Here is a 17,784-nt window from a genome sequence, read left to right as displayed (position 1 = left end):
TCCCAGAGAACCTAGACAACAATGAGGACCCTAAGAGAGACATACATGGATCTAATCTACATGGGAAGTAGAAAAAGACAAGATATCCCGAATAAATTGAGAGCATGGGGACCATGGGAGAGGATTGAAGGAGAGGGAAGAAAAGGGGAGGGGAGCAGAGAAAAATATATAGCTCAATGAAATCAGTAAAATAATAATAATACGAAGACGAAGAAGAAGACTAAAAAAAAATTTAAAAAATGGTCAGGGGGGATCGCAGCCGCCAAAATGAAGTTCAATCCGTTTGTGACTTCTGACCGGAGCAAGAACTGCAAACGGCATTTCAATGCACCTTCTCACATTCGGAGGAAGATCATGTCTTCCCCCCTTTCCAAAGAGCTGAGACAGAAGTACAATGTTCGCTCTATGCCCATTCGAAAGGATGACGAAGTTCAGGTTGTCCGGGGACACTACAAAGGCCAGCAGATTGGCAAAGTGGTCCAAGTGTACAGGAAGAAATACGTCATTTACATTGAATGGGTGCAGCGAGAAAAGGCTAATGGCACAACTGTCCAAGTGGGCATCCACCCCAGCAAGGTGGTGATCACCAGGCTAAAGCTGGACAAAGACCGAAAGAAGATCCTGGAAAGGAAAGCCAAGTCTCGACAAGTAGGAAAGGAGAAGGGCAAATATAAGGAAGAAACGATTGAGAAGATGCAGGAGTAGGGGCGTCTCATACAGTTTCCATTAAAGACTGCTTGAGTAAAAAAAAAAAAATGGTCAGGGATGTTAAATACACAGTGGGACTTACAAAATTGTAGAGAACCTAGAAGTGACATTTGAGACGAAAGGTGGTATAGAGACTACTGCTCCATATTCAAAAATGCACTGAGAAGAGAGACAGGGAAGCTGGAAGTCCTTGAAGAGCTTCAGTCGTCTAAGGAGAACATGGTAGGTTTAGGATGGCTAAGAGACACTGGGAATCTTTTTAGGATCCTTATTTTTCTCATGTCAAATTATGGAGGATTCCAGTAAAAAGAGGAGTAACAGCTTCTGAGCCTAAGCCTTCATCAACTCCAATCTAAACTTGGGCATAGGTAGAAATTAATACAATGGTAGAATAATTTATGGCTCAAAAACTGAGTTTCCTACACAGCCCAAATTTTCTGGGGAGAGAATCAATAATTTTCATTAAAAGATTACTAATCACTATTCTATATAATCAATCAAATCTTGGCTGAGATTATTTTTCTGAATTAATTTAAATTTAGATTGCTTAATGGGCTTTTTTTCATACTTGGACACGATTCTTAATCTTTAGTTTACATAATTGAATTCTCTAGAATCTCTTGTTACAGGATAATGAGAACTACTAGGCAGAGAACCTTAGTAATTCTCTATAATTACCAAGAAAGCCTTTGCAACACATTGTACTTCATAAATCAGTGAATAAATAAACAGAGCCACACAAACAGACAGGGGCATGTGGTCCATGTGAATACTCTTGATTGCATCATAAAACATCTCCATGGATTAAATGGAATGTGCATTAATGATTTGTATAGTGCTGTTTAGGACAGGTAAACACCTCCTTAACTGACTTCTTCAGAATTAGGGGTAGTTCTTATCTACAAGATGTGTTTATCTTTGCCTTTAACAATATGTTTGCTCTGAATATTAATCATATAAACAAGGAATGTAGATAGCTTATGTCCACAAAGTCCTTTACCCTAATGACTTATTTTTAAGCATTTGGAAAATCATATTTATGATTTTTGAATAATATAAGCAAATATGCTAATGCAAATGATAGTTTATGTTTTAAACAACTTGTAGAATTTTTCTTTTTCCTATTTTATTTTTGTGTATTCCATACAAAGAAAAACAGAAAGAAAGAAAAGCCCATCTCTACACCCTGGTCACCCACCAGTATGACTATTAGTCAGCACATTTGCATTGTATCAAATGCATTACAGCAGTCCGTTGAGGTGATAAGATTTGCTGAAGGAGGCAGAGGCAGAAGGATCACAAGTTTGAGGCCTGGCTGGGCTATACATTGCCTTTAATCCAAGCGCTCAGAGGTAGAGGCAGGAGGATCTCCACGTTTGAGGCCAGCCTGGTCTACAGAGCAAGTTTCAGGGCAGCCAGGGCTACATAGAGAAACCCTGTCTTAGAAAACAAACAAATCTCACCATGGAAGCTGTAGTGTGACACAGTGAATCACACAGAACGCCCTTTAGTCCAGACATCTTTACTTGTAAGAGTTCGTGGCAATGAGTCATTGTTCTGGTTCGTGTCCTCTGGCTCACGCTACACTATTGATACTGGCCTTCCCCCAGGACTCCTCTTGTATATCCTGTTGATGCCTTGTGTCATAGAGATCCTGTTGCTTTGGATCTGCAGGTCTGGCCCCTTCATACGCTCCAACTGTTCATAGAAGGAATGGATATTAGGGTGGGCTAGCAGCCCGGGTTCTGGTCCTGGACGGTAAATGGGTTGGTGAGCCTGTCAGCCTTCCTTCAACATCACACCATCTAACAGAGCTCTCCAGCACTGCAGGCTGGCTCACCCAGTGGAGCTGGCTGCAAGGAGCCGATCAGTTCTGCTGTTATGCCCTTGGGTCTAGCTCACCTGCACTCACACCACCTGCTCCAGCTCTGTTATTTTGCCCAGAGGAAGTGCAGGGCTCACAGTTGGTGAGGGACAGGACCAGCTTTCCAACCTGCTTGCGGGTGGCAAGGGGTGGGGAAAGCATCGTTCCATCACCCTTGCCATCACTGGGCATACAAGGGGTAGCAGGGTGAGCTCTCCTGCTCTCACGCCCTCAGGGTCGGTTCACCTGCAAACCGAAATTTTGAGTTTTGGTTTGGTTTGGTTTGCTTTGCTTTGCTTTTACTTTTTTATTTGTTTGCTGGTTGGTTTTGTTTTTGTTTTTTGACTTTTCTTTCAAATTTTATTTTATTTTCTGGAGAGGCTACAAGGGCAGAGAACAGAAACAAGGAAAGAGAGTTAAATGGGATTGGGATGTATGTTGTGACATTTGTAAATAATCAGTAAAAAGTTTACAAAAACAAATAAGCAAACAAAAATGTACTATATTGCTGATGGTAGCGGAGAACGCCTTTAATCCTAGCATTCAGGATGCTGAGGCAGGCAGATCTCCGTGAGTTCCAGGGAGTCTGCTCTATATAGCTAGTTTCAGGACAGCTAGGACTGTAGGACTGTTATACCCTTGTCTTGTAAAACCAAAGGGGAAAAAAGCACTATAGCTACAACTTCAAGCTCTACACTGAATAAGAATGGGGAGCGTAGACATTTCTATCTTGTTCCTGATTTTAATGAAAATTATATTAAACCAACTCCTAATGAGTTACCATTATACCCATTGATTAGCTTATGTCTCAAACTTCATCAGAGGTGTTTCCTTCTGCAGTACTAGGAGTTAGAACAGAGATCCCACAACAGTCAAACATCAGAGAACAAGAGACAGTGAAAAGCTCAGCCATAAACAGAGTATCTGTTTCACACCAGCTCCCTCAAAGGTGAAGGGATCATTGTGTGGTACAGAGGTTGGAAAAACTGTTAGTGATAGAGACACCGAGTAGAACATCGCTTTCCAGACACAACAGGACAGCTGCACATATGGACTCTCAGTGGTAATGACAGAAACTACAATACCTGTACAAATTCAAGGCAGACAAAATCCCTCACAGGTCAACCATACTTCACTGGATGGCCACCCACCCGAGAGTGTGAGCAGCACAAATAGGCTCTGAGATTTAAAACTAATGAGGACCCGAAACAGGATGAGGAGGGAAGAGAATGCAGATATGGGAAGAGTTGGTGAGGTGGATATGAGATGATTTGGGGAAGGTGGAGGAATATGATCAATACACGAGGATATTTTTGAAGGATCAATAAAGATATTTCTAAATAATTAATTTTATAAATTACACTATAGATTACTTATTCCTTTAGCTCCATAACTATTATAAAGGTGGGAATTCTGTTGTAAAAGGTCATTTTGATGTAGCTAACGAGGTCTGAGCTATTGAAATGAGCAGTTGGCTTTGGCTGTTGATCATTTCAAATGAAATGGTCTAATGGTCATTTAACAGACCTAAAAATTGAGCCAAGTTTGGTGCCATATGGCTGTAATCCAAGGATTTGAGAAGTAGAGGAAGGAAGACCTGGAGTGGAATAGCAAGTTTGAAGCTAGTGTAGGCTACAGTAGACCCTGTAGCAAAAACAAAGAAACAGAAGTTTAAATTTATAATGTTCCCTAAAAATAGAAATTATGTAAACTTATATACCATTTTGGATCAAGATGACATTTGGAATAAAGTATAGAAATGTGTCTTAATCACCTGGTTCACTGTGAATGTTCAACAAGTGTTGTGTACAATGTGAGAACTAAATATAAATATAACAAATTATTTACCTACTTTTGGTACATAGAAAATGCTGACAATTTGGAGAAATGTGGTTATGGGGTCATTCTCTTGTGAGTCGAGTGACAGAGTTAAATGTGCTCATTTAAACTAATTTGGCACGCAGAATCGGAGGGTTTCTGGTGGGGTGCACTTGTTGACCCAAATGTATCTGATGTGCAAACACGGAAAGCCTCATGTACAGTATTTGCTTACGTTCAAATAGATACGGATGGAGCAAACAGTGGAACAACTCACAACACACCTACCTGATTTCACATCCAAAAAGTCTTTTGAAAGATGGAAATAATTGATTACAAGTTTACATGGAAGAAGGATTAGTGATAAATGCACTGAGATTTTAGATAGTAGAAGGAAATCCTTGACTATGTTTTCCTCTGGTTATTGGAGTATAAGCACTGCAATCCATACAAAAATGCATGAAAACTCCTTTACTTTCAGAATTAGTAGACCCTGGAAGAATGTATAATTTGTCACATGTTTAAAAGTTGGTAGCATCCACATTGCCATATTCTTTCCTTACGTGCATTTCATTATCAGAAATTTAATGTAGCAAATGTGGATGCTAACCATTTAATAGATGTTAACTGAACAAATAAAAACTTGTGAAGAAAAAAATGTGGTATTTTTATGTTTGAATGCACTGAAGATTCATCTATTTATTACATATTTATTGAGTATGTACTCTTGGTCAAGCTGTCTCCTAGGACCATGGTTTTGGAAAGACACAGTGGAAAATTGTAACCCACTTCATCACTCACATTCTTACTCATGGGAGCCTGTCCAGATGGAACGCTGTATTAATACTAGCTTTATTTGGTTGTATGTCTAATGCAGCAAGTCATTTGACATCCAGTCAAGAGCTCAGTGCAGTGTATATTCTTTTTATCCATTATAATTTCACATGTAAAAAATCTGAGGTTTGAGGGGCTAACATACTTGCTCATATTTTTGCAATTAACAACCATCTATGAGATCAAACCTAGCCAAGTGCACTTTTCATAGCTGCCTCTGGGATGTATTTATACTGTGGAAGAAAGTCAAATAAAAACCAGTTTTGGAGATGGAACTCAGAAACTATTTTAATAACAGTGAATGACATATTCATTTAGTGTCCATTGCCTTTTCTGACTAGCATGGGGCATTTGCTAAATATTTTGAAACCAGTAGGTAAGGTTCTAAGATAAGATATATGTCCTAAAAACAGACATACAAGCAGCATTATTCTGACTAAGCTGGTTTCAATTATGTATTTAGGTATAAATATGTGTATGAATGTGTGTTTATGTGTATATAACAACAATTAAGGGGAGAAAAAAAGCCATGAATTTGAAAGAAAAAAAGGGAAGGTATATTCCTGGGAGGGTTTGGAGAAGGGAAATGGGGGGGGGAATGGTATAATTATATTAACATCTCAAAAAATAAAAGAAATAATAAAAATATTCTTAATAGGTCATTGCCACATCATTAATAACAATTCTTATTGCCCTAATTATGCTTTAAAGAAAAATAACATATTCAGAGGAGACCCTGATAAAGAGTAAATGCACAGCATCTTAGAGATGCCTGAGTGAAAGTAATGTGAGAGTTAATTCTCAGATGCTTCTTTTTCTCATGCATTTTAGCTTTTGATGGACTTAAAATAAGTTTACTCTTATGGAATTCAGTGTGGCAGTTGTTCTTCCTATCCAACTGTACCCCTATACTTTTCAATCATCTCTCCATTCCTCTCCCTATCAAATTTTCAGGCTCTGATAATTTATTCTATTCTTTCTTGATTTGAAACAAGTGGTTTAACTTCTACATGAATGTGACATGTGGTTATTTGACTTTATGTTGCTGGTTACTATTGTCCAACATACATACTACCCTCTAATACCATCTGTCTTACTTAGCTTTACATAAAACATGACCAAAAGGAACTTGGGTAAGAGAAGGTCTTTTGGGTTTATAGACAGATACCAATCAAAGCATATCATTGCGGGAAGTCAGGGTAGGAACTGGTTGTAGGGCAGAAGCTGATGCACAGACTACGAAGGAGCGATGATTGCTGACTTTCTCTCTATGCCTTGCTCAATTTGCAGAGGTTTTGTTTTGGTTTGTTTATTTGTTTGTTTGATTGGTTGGTTGGTTGTTTCAGTTAAGTTTTGTTTGACTTGGTTTTTGAGACAGTATTTCTCTGTGTAGACATTGCTATGAGACCAAGCTGGCCTCAATCTCACAGAGATCTGCCTATCTCTGCCTCCCAAGTGCTGTGATTAAATGCATGCACAATAACTTCCTGGTTCAGTTTGCTTTCTTATGCCACCCATGACCATTGGGATAGCACTGCCTGTAGTTGTTGGCAGAGGCTGCTCATTTGTTTTGTGGCCACCCAGACAGGAAATAATCACCCAGAAATCATATTAATTATAACACTGTATGATCAATAGCTTAAGCATATTTTCAACTAGCTCTTACATCTTAAATTAACCAATTTTTATTATTTTATATTTTTACCGTGAGGCTCATGGTTTACCAGTACTGGAGCTCAGGTGTCTTTCTTATCTGGCAGCTACATGACATCTCTTTGATGCCATCTACTCTCTCTCTACATTTCTATATCTAAATTTATATCTATATCTACATCTCTCTATATATCAATATATACATTGTATTGTATTATACATATTTTCTTAAACCAATATAAGTGACAAATCTTTGCAGGATACAATACCATTGTCCCACAGTATACAGTGATCTGAGTTATCCCATATCCAATCATTTATTAAGAAAATGTCCCCACATATTCGCCTACAAGCCAATGTGATGATGGAGGCATTTTCTTAGTTGAAGTTTCCTCTTCTGAAATGACTCTAGCTTGTGTCAAGTTGACAACAAATCTAACCAGTGCACCATGGCTGTTGGCTTAAATGACAGACTTCTATTCTATTTACTGGCAGAGTAATATTCCATTGTACATATGAGCCCTAATTCTTCCATGTCTTGGCTACTACAAATGTTCTTGAAGCAACATGTGATTACACATAGCTATTTACCATTTTGATTGCATTTCCTTTGTGTGTGTCCCAAGTATTGGTCTTCATCATACTGTAGCTCTATTTTCAGTTCTTTGAAAAATCTCTGTACTGTTTTTCCTTAATTACTCTGCTATAACTCCAATCTAACCCACGAGAAATAAGAGTCCCCCCCATTTTTTTGAATGAACTTAACATATACCTATAATGCCAGCATTGAGGAAGTTGAGTCAGGAGTATTAAAATATCAAGGCCAGCTTGGGAATAAAAATGAGGGGGATGAGGAGTGAGATAGAAAGGAAGATAGCCACTTTCTACATCCTTCTAACTAGTCTGAGGTAATTTTTATTTCCCTATTGGCAATGTTGTACATTTTTTGATGTATTTGACAAATTTGTGAATATTTTCCCCCATTCCGTAGGTTGTCATTTTGGTCTGTTGATTATTTCATTTCCTTCTTTATTTTTTCTTTTGTTAATTTTAAAATTATATTTATTTATTCTTGTTTGTATGCATGGAGTTGGACACATGTGGAGGACAGAGTACAACTTGTGCAAATCGATTCTTTTCTTCAGTCATATGTATCCCAGAAAGAGAACTCAGGTCATCAAGCTTGGTGGAAAGTCTCTTTACCCACTGAGCAATCTTGCCTGCCCTATTGTCTGTTTGTTTGATTTTTTTTTTTTTTTTGCCATGTAAAAGTGACTTGGTTTGTTGTCATCCTATTTGCGCAAGTTTCTTTGTACTGTCTATGTTTTAAGAGTCTATTCATAATAATATATTCCCAATGCCCTACAAGTCACAGTAAGAAACTGGGGTTATGACTAGAGAAATGAAGCAAGGCCAAGTTGAATTATTTGGTTGCCATCTCGATAGCTATCTTTCTGTTTGAAAAGGAGAAGAGCAGAAAATTGGGCCTACTGCAAAACAATACATTGAAGTTTCAAGTAACTTAAATAGGAGGTATATTGGAAAGAATAAAGAGTTGCTGAAGCACATATATTACCTTACCAAGGTTCAGAGCTAATGTCTGTAATGTGAGAAGAGTACCCTGTCTCTGACAAACTTCCCAGCCATATTTTAGAATACTCCCTGGAGAACAAATGACTAGGAAAGCAAGAAGCCTGATGACTTAGTGGATTCTCAGTTGCCAACAGAACTGAATCCTGGCTGGCCTTGCTCCTGCTATTAAAGTAGGCAGGCGCAAGGGTTCCAAATGATTTACCTGGGTCTAGACCAAGCTACATTTTTCTGTTAGTAATTGGAATAGAATTTGAAATATTTCAGATTTTGCATTTAGCTTCCAGTAGATTTTCAAATGCATGACCTTTACCATGTCATCCATCCTCTTGCTCTTCCATGATTAGGTATATTTATGAGGACAACTGAAACTTTAAATTTCCTTCTTTCATTGCCAGTAAAAGCAGTAGAAGTGACAGCAATAAAAAGTCTTGGCTTCTTTTATTGAATCACCAACCAATCATTTTATATCAAGCAAGACCATGTGACAATAGGCAATGGTCTGTAGCACCATTATCACTAAAGGCCAGCCAACAATTTCATTATAAAATCTTCTGAGGCAACTTGCAATTTGGCTATTTTAATTAAACCTCACCAGCCCAAATTGCAGGGGAAAGTACTGGGAATTTTCCACAGAGCTGTCACTCTAGAACAGTGTTTCACTTTGGATCTGATGTCAGGAATTATAACAATATTTAATGCCAGATCATTGGCATAACAATGATCTTGAGTGACAGCTTGGGTGCTTGGGAAATTAAATAAAAATGGATTGTGCTTATTTTTCTACTGAACTGTCAAGTCAATACATGTAGCCTGTGCTTTTTAAACACTGTTCCATCTTGAAGACAACAGGATGACATCGACAGTTAACTCTGTGTGTTGGCAGGAGGCTGAGCTTGACTCCATATCTTTGTTCTTTTAAAATGATTCTAGTGGCTTAAGGGAGGGCTTCATGGTTATGAATACATACTATTCCTGAAGAAGACTTAGTTTTTGTTCCTAGAACCCAGGTCAGGTAGCTAACAAGCCTCTGTAACTCTACCTCCAAGCAATATGTTACCTATTATCTCTCTGGGCATCTGCACTCATGTGCACATACCAAAACCCAGACCCATGCATACAGTTAAAAAATAATAAAAATATTCTCAAATATTCCAGGTAAGAACAATGATAATAATGTTAGTGGTAGTTCTGCTGATAGAGACTGAGGCCATGGGACTGTAACTGTCTCAAATAATGTTTTCTGGGCTTACTCTATCTATTCAGGTAATTTAGGATACAAATAATGACAGTCTTTTGCTGACTGAATGCTTATGATGTGCTGGCTACTAGACTAAAACTAGACAAGGAAGTTGACCTTAGCCAATAAACAATCGTTTTTTTCTCCTGTCTTTGTGATACTGGGGCCCATGTTTTAACTATGATTATATCAGGAGGCCTCTTTTCATGAGCTTTAGAATTATAAAAATTCTTTTTCAGAAAATAAATTGGATGAAGTTTTGAAAATTGGAATTTTAGGTTTTGTTCATTAATCCTTAAGTGACATAAATATACATACTCTTGGGGTACCATGTAATATTTTGATAAATGCATATGTTGTGTGTTGTTGGAATCAGGGTAAAAGCATTTACTGCCTTAAACTCTTACAAAGTTTGTAAGTAAAAATAGGATTATTCCTTCCAGCATTGTAGAAACAGAACATTTTCATTATGCATGCTATGGATGCACACTACACTTTCCTATTTTTGTCTACCTGTGTCAACTGATACACCTTTTTCTGTCCCCCTGGACAAGACTCCCCGGTCTCTGGCAACTAACACTCTGTTCTTCACATCTGTGAGGTAAGTTACATTCAGGTTTTACCAATGAGTGAAGTCATTCTGTTTTCCTCTAGAATGGAAAAAAAGAATATTGTTTACAGAATTATGTAAAAAAGAAGGTAGATGTGAAACACTCACTTTTTCTCTTTCAGCTTATGAGCAGTTTTAAAACATGCAACCTTACAAAAGTTCATTTTACTGATATTTACTTCATGACCTGACTGAGGAGGGAAGATATATGTGGCATGGGAATGAAAGGAAAGGAAGAACTGCTCTCTTGAAGGATAGGTATATTGATGAGATGGAGGAAGGAGGCATGGGAAGCATCTGTAGAAGCAGGGTTTTGGAAGGACAGAGGACAATCTTTGATCAATACTTCTTGGAGCTTTCTCTCCTTGCAGTCTCCATCCATCTTTTAACATGATCAATTTCTCATCTCTATTGATTTCATCTTCTTTGCCTCAAACACACACAGCTCTTTCTAGACATGAAAAATAACTTCCTCTCATCTTGATCTATCATTGGTTGAATTAGTGATGAATTGGATAGTTAATGAAAGTCCATTAAGTGACACATGAGCTAATCATTTCTAGGCATAAAAGTTTCACAAAAGGGACTCTTTCACTAGAAAGCTTTTTGAATTATTGGGATGAGCCATGGGCAGGTGAATATCTGAGATCATATTTTATGATGATAAATTAATCAATTAAGACCAGAAATCTTCCAGACCAGTTGTTTACAGCACTCTACAGACAAATTAATCAGCATAGCAACTACCTTCCTTATTTGCACAACTTTTCTTTATTATTTTTATGGATTGGATTTGTTATCTTCATTTCTCCTCTACCCCTCATTATTAGTTTGGTGCAAATCCCCCTTCTTTCTCAGCCTGCACCTTTTATTGTCACCAATCACCCATTACTTCCCTGTTCATGAGTCAAATGTTTCCTTAACCTCACACTTTTTTTCCTTAAATATATACAAATATATGAATATGCTAACCTAATCTTTTATGCTTTTTTATCTTTTGTGTGTGTTTGTATGCATGATGTTCTACTCTGTGCAGATGACCACATGTATACAAGTGCACACATATCTCTGTGTGTGGAGACCAAAGGGTAAGCTAAGGTGTCATTCCTAAGGTATGACCCATCTAAGCTGAGAGATCAACAAGCCCCAGGAATCCATCCCTCTCCACATCTTCAGAACTGAGACTACAAGCACACACTGCTGTGCTTGGCTTTTTTCTTACATGGCTTCTAGACATAAGTCCAGGTTCTCATGGCTGCAAGCAGGTTCTTGGGCAACTGAGTTTTCTCCCAAGCTCCTTTTCTTCCTTTCCCTGTGATTAAGCTATTTCTTCCTAGAACTGAAATCTGGATTCTAGGTCTGAATGTTCATATCAAACTGAAAGAATTTTGTTAGAAATAATGTATCTTGAAACAGATAAGGTCATCAAATTTGGTGCCAGCTGTTCAGTGGCAATCTGAGGGTCTACCTGATGCACTTATATCTGCCAGTCACAGACTGCATTATTTTCATGCAGAACATATATCTTGTGATGATGGTCCCTCCCTTAAGGATGTATAGTCACTGTCATGTGTAATATGGGTGAGATATTTTGTGTTTTATGCACACAGAGTGTACATAGAATTTTATTCACTTAATCATTCTGTATTTATTTTAAATTCAGTTAAGGAGGCTCTTAGTTTCTATGTTTATACTGTATGGAGCCTGGTTTCATCCACCAAGTTTGATTATTAGTGTCCTTGAAGTTCTACCTTCCTTTATCTTAGTGATAATTGATCTCTTGACCTTACCACAGGAATCTTTCTGAAGGGCCATGAGTGACAAAATTTTTCCTGTCAGTACAGAGATTATCTACTCAAAGGTTGGTTATATTTTCAAGTTTTCTCTATGCAACCATACTTATCAAGTAACTGAGTACACCCTGAAATTGGTTTTCAAGTTAATTATAGAAATAAATCTCGTTTATGCTTTTCTATTAAGAATTAAACACTCCTGCAACCTCATTAAAACTCTGAAACACAACTTGCACCATTACTGAGGGGACTTAAGAGGTGAGTGAACAGCCACACAGTGGGACAACCCACCATATAGGACCTCCACAGTGGGACAAAACCCCAGGCCACTTTCCCAACTCCCTCAGCTTTTCTAGTCAGCCAGGAGAAAGTTTTCTGCATGCTGGCTCCCCCTAAAACCCAAACCCAGCCACTGGAACTCCCAAGCTACTAGCCACACCTTGCCTAAGAGCTGAGAGCTTGCTAGGATACTAAGGGAACCATGAACTTGCTACAACACTCAGGGCCTTAAGAGAGAACACCAAGAGAGCAAACCATGAGAGAAGAACAAGAGAGCAGGCTTATAGAGACCTCAGAGGCTTTCTGAGACAGATATTGACAGTATAGAGCAGACCAAGAAAAACTCCCAAACACTCAGACAGCCACTGCAAAAATTGGACCAAGATTCAAAGATACTGCTGGCCTCATTTGATGGAAGAGATGGGTAGACACCAATGCAAGAATTCCTCCAACAACCTAAAAAGCAACATGGTAACACCAGTACCCAGTGGTCACACAACAGGAAGACTTGATCATCCTAACCCAGAAGAAATAGAAGAAAATGACTTTAAATATAACCTTATGAAAATGATGGAGAACTTTAAAGAGGAAATGAAAAACTCCCTTAAAGAAATGAAGAAAAAGACAAACAAAAAATTGGAAGAACTTAATAAATCGCTCAAAGAAATCTGAGATAAAACAAATAGGTGAAGCAAACAGTTCAAGACTTGAAGACTACAATAGAAGTAATAAAGAAAACACAAACCAAGGGAACTCTGGATATGGAAAAATCAGGGTAAACAAAAGGAACTACAGAGACAATTATAACCAATAGAATACAAGAGATAGAAGAAAGAATCTCAGGTGTTGAAGATACTATAGAGGGAATAGACTCATTGGTCAAAGAAAACATTAAATCCGACAAATATTTTAACACAAAACATCCAGGAAATCTGGGACACCATGAAATGATTAAACCTAAGAATAATAAGGATAGAAGGAGAAAAACTTCAGCTCAAAGGCACAGAAAATATATTCAACAAAATCATAGAAGAAAACTTTCCCAACCTAAAGAAGGATATCCCTATGAAGACACAAGAAGCTTACATAACACCAATAGACTGGATTAAAAAAAATCCCCTTGCCATATAATAATAAAAACACAAAACACATAGAATAAAGAAAAAGATATTAAGGCCTGCAAAGGAAAAATTCAAATAACATATAAAGGTAAACCTACCAGAAATATACACAACTTCTTACCTCAAGGAACCTTCTCTAAAATATAACCCAGTAGCACAGACACTAAGAGCAACAATAAATTAATGAGACCTCTTGAAACTGAGAAACTTCTGTAAAGCAAAGGACAGAGTCAATAAGATGAAGAGGCAGCCTACTGAATGGGAAAAGATCTTCACCAACCCTGCATCAGACAAAGGACTGATCTCCAAAATATATAAATAACTCAAGAAATTAGACATTAAAACTATAAACAACCCAATTAAAAATGGAGTACTGAACTAAACAGAGAATTCTTAGCAGAATAATCTCAAGTGGCCAAAAGATACTTAAAGAAATGTTCAACATAATTAGCCATCAAGGAAGTGCAAATTAGGTAAGTCTGAGATACCATCTTACACCTGTCAGAAGGGCTAAGATCAAAAACACCAATAATAGCTTATGCTGGAGAGGATGTGGAGTAAGGAGAACACTCACTCATTGCTGGAGGGAATGCAAACTTGTGCAACCACTTTGGAAATCAGTATGGTGATTTCTCAAAGAATTGGGACTCAACCTACCTCAGGATCCTGCACTATCACCTAGGGCATATACTTAAAAGATACTCAATCATACTACAAAAACATTTGTTCAACTATGCTCATAGCATCATTAGCCAGAACCTGGAAACAACCCATATGCTACTCAGTTGAAGAATGAATAAAGAAAATGTAGCACATTTACATATTAGAGTACTACTCAGTTGAAAAAAAAACAATGACATTTTGAGTTTTGCATGCAAATAGATGGAATTAGAAAATATTATCTCGAGTAAGGTAACCCAGGCCAAAAAAGATGAGTATGGTATGTACTAACTCATAAGTGGATACTAGTTATAAACAAAGGACATTGAGCCTATATTTTATGATCCTAGAGAAGCTAAGTAAATAAGGTGAACCCAAAGAAAAACATATATAGATCCACCTGGAATTTGAAAACAGACAAGATCACCTGATAAAACTGGGATCATGAGGGTGGGGGAGAAGGGAGGGGAAAAGGGGGAAAGGAGAAGAGAAGGGGGTGGGTTGAGGTGAACGTGAGGGAATAGGATATTTAAGATGGAGGAAGGACAGAGATGGAAGCAAGGAAAAATATATCTTAATTGAGGGAACCATTATAGGGTTAGCAGCAACCTGGCTCTAGAAAAATTTCCAGGAATCCACAAGGATGACCCTGGCTAAGACTCTAAGCAATAGAGAAGAGAGGGTCTGATCTTGACTTGCCCTGTAGTAAGACTGAAGAATATCTTCGATATCACCATAGAACCTTCATTCAGCAACTGATGGAAACAGAGGCAGAGATGCACATTGGATCATTGAACTGAGCTCCCAAAGTCCAGTTGAAGAGAGGAAAAAATGAGAATATGAGCAAAGAGGTCAAGACCATGATGGGTTCACCCACTGAAACAGTTTACCTGAGCGAACAGGAGCTCACCAACTCCAGCCAGACTGAGAAGAAGCAAGCATAGGACCAACCTAGTCTGAATGTGGTTGACAGTTGAATTGCTGGAGCAGACTGAGTGACCACTGGCAATGGTACCAGGACTTATCCCTACTGCATGTGCTGGCTTTTTGGAATCCTATTCTCTTTGGATGGATACCTTGATCAGTCTAGATATAGTAGGGAGGGCCTTGCCCCTTCCACAAAGCATTGTGCCTTACCCTCTACCCTCTCTGAAGATTGGATGGGGTGGGGTGAGAGGGTGTGTGGAGGGAATGGGATAAGGGCAGGGAGCGGGAACTTGGGTTGGTATTATCTTAATCTAATAAATTTTAAAAAAAGAATTAAACAAATTTTCATTTTAAAAGTTATTCTATATGTATTGCTTGTCAACAGAATAGAGATCAGACTGTGTCCACACTAAGAAAAATAGTAGAATTAGGTTAAAAATCTGTGTTGATTGATTTATCTATATAATTCTATATATACAAGTAGAATAGTGGATTTCTATTATTACTTGATTCAGTTACTTTTATAAAAGATAGTCTTAGAGAGACACCTGCTCATAATTAATTATTGACCTGTATTCCTGTTTTATGATAATTTGCTAATAGAAATGTTAGCGCCAAAAATGAATACAGCCTAACTTGAACAATAAGCCCAGATAAAAGAAATAGAGACAACTTATATAATGAGGCACTACATCTGTGGTGATTTAAAAGAAAATGCCCCCCAAAGGAAGTGCCACTATTAGGAGATATGGCCATGTTGAAGTAGATATGGTCTTGTTAGAGGAAGTGTGTTACTGTGGGGTTGGGCATTAAGATCTCTTTTGCTCAAGTTACACTCAGTGTGATACACAGTTCACTTCCTGTTGTCTGCGTGTCAAGATGTAGCCAGCACTATGTCTACTTGCATGCCACTATGTTGTCCATTATGATGATAGTGGACTAAACTTGTAAAACTGTAAGCCCTCACCTCAATTAAACATTCTCCTTTATAACAGTTGCCATGGACATGGTGTCTCTTCACAGCCACACAAACCCTAACTAAGGTAACATCTTTAAACTTTAAAACCATATTAAATTAGAAATTTTGGTTTCCTAAGGATGTGACCTGGATAAGGAGTCGACGGTCAAAAAATTCAATAGTCAAAAGCAAATGCATTCATTTTATATAACTACTGTTTCAATAAATCAGGTGAGGACTGGGTTTCTATAGTTGGTATAAGTGAAAAGAAATGAGATAATGTATGTGGGTATATTTAGTGAACTCTGGTTTCTTAATAACTTAATAACAGTAGCTATTATTTCAGATACAGTTGCAATTCATGCCCAGTCAGGTCCCAGAGAGCAAAGAAAGAAAGGGATCACAACATTACTATTCCATAGTATGGTTCAGGGGAAGGTTTTATTGTAGATATAAGAGAGAGAACATCCAGAGGCATCTGGAACTGCCCATAGAAGAGAAAGAAAGTTGTAGACTGAACATGACAGCAGACTTGACCTTACCATGAGAGAAGCAGGAACAAAGTGGGTAGGGGAAGATGAGAAGCAGAAACAGGGAAACAGAAAGACAAAGGGAGTGAGCATAGTTAAAATAGCAGGGTTATAAAGTGAATGAGCAGCTAGGGGAGGGAAAGCCTGTAAGCTAAGAAGTTTAGGGTAGGGGATGAGGCGAGGAGAGCTAGAACGCTAGCATGGGCTTTAAAATGTGTAGCAGATTCTTGTAATGCCGAGGGAACCTAAAGGCCAGCCATGCACTGTGACATGTGCACAGATGATACAGATAGCCATTTGTTCCTTCTTCCTTTTGGAGCTTGGGCTAAAGGAGTTTTCACTGGACCTTAGATTATACTACATATGAATGTACATCTAGCTCTCAGCATGAGCCAGCACTCAATTGCCAGCCTTAGTCCACTTATGATTTCCTTTGTTAGACCAGACCAGACATTGGCATCACTCCTACCCCAAAATACCACCAACTATTCTAACTAACAAATCAAATGCTTCTTTGTATTTTATACATCATTTTCTTCCTATTGCATATGTTAGATCCTATCCTAAGCTTTTTCCTACTTTGAGTTATTTATTTCTAGACCTACAGCTCAATTATTTAATGTGATCCAGAAAAACTATATCTTGATCACTATAATAAACTTGCTGAAACTGGGGCAAAGAAAGTATGATAGAGGGTATTCTATCACATGCTGTCTCCAAAACAAATCTTTATAACTATGAAGACCTAATTGCTCTTAGTATGTGATTGTTCCATGGTCTGAAGTCTATGATACTGTGAGTTGAGAGCTTGTCAACCCTGGTGTCACACCTAAGTATACAGCAACTATCATTATGAGCCACCACTGACTTTTATGGTCTCTCCCGAAAAGTGTCATACAAAATGATTGTTTCATAAAGACTAAAGAGTTGCATAGCTTTTGGAATTTACGCAAAAGCTGTCACGTCTGAGAGTGTTAAATTGTTAAAAAAAAAAAAAAACTTTATTGTCTGTAAAACCTACCTTAAAGCAGTGTTGGCCCTTATCTTTGTCTTGGTATAAACAGTTCTTTATGTAAATCCCAAGTCCCAGTCACTGGCCTCCAAACTTTGACTCCTCCCCTGAGGAGTGTCAAGACAACCCACCAAAATCTTGACCAATCCTCAGTCTATTTAAACTGCTTCCCTGGAAAGTTCCCCCC

At 38.0% G+C, this 17,784-nt stretch overlaps 1 protein-coding gene across 1 annotated transcript; it reads left to right on the top strand.

Annotated features, from left to right (window-relative positions):
- The first annotated feature begins 256 nt into the window (after positions 1 to 256).
- Positions 257 to 726, top strand: LOC126503896 (60S ribosomal protein L26-like). The gene has a single exon (XM_050145871.1). It carries the CDS (start codon positions 268 to 270, stop codon positions 703 to 705), a length of 438 nt encoding a protein of 145 aa, XP_050001828.1. The 5' UTR covers positions 257 to 267; the 3' UTR covers positions 706 to 726.
- The last annotated feature ends 17,058 nt before the right edge of the window (positions 727 to 17,784 follow it).

This window comes from Alexandromys fortis, unplaced genomic scaffold, assembly GCF_014885135.2.
Source record: "Alexandromys fortis isolate MF-2015 unplaced genomic scaffold, M_Fortis_MF-2015_v1.1 scaffold_34, whole genome shotgun sequence".
Taxonomy (NCBI): domain Eukaryota; kingdom Metazoa; phylum Chordata; class Mammalia; order Rodentia; family Cricetidae; genus Alexandromys; species Alexandromys fortis.
This window is presented reverse-complemented; position numbering and strand designations above follow the sequence as displayed.

What these genes read in the sequence shown, in the direction of transcription:
- LOC126503896 (XM_050145871.1), top strand. Translation starts at nt 268, where the DNA reads ATGAAGTTCAATCCGTTTGTGACTTCTGACCGGAGCAAGAACTGCAAA.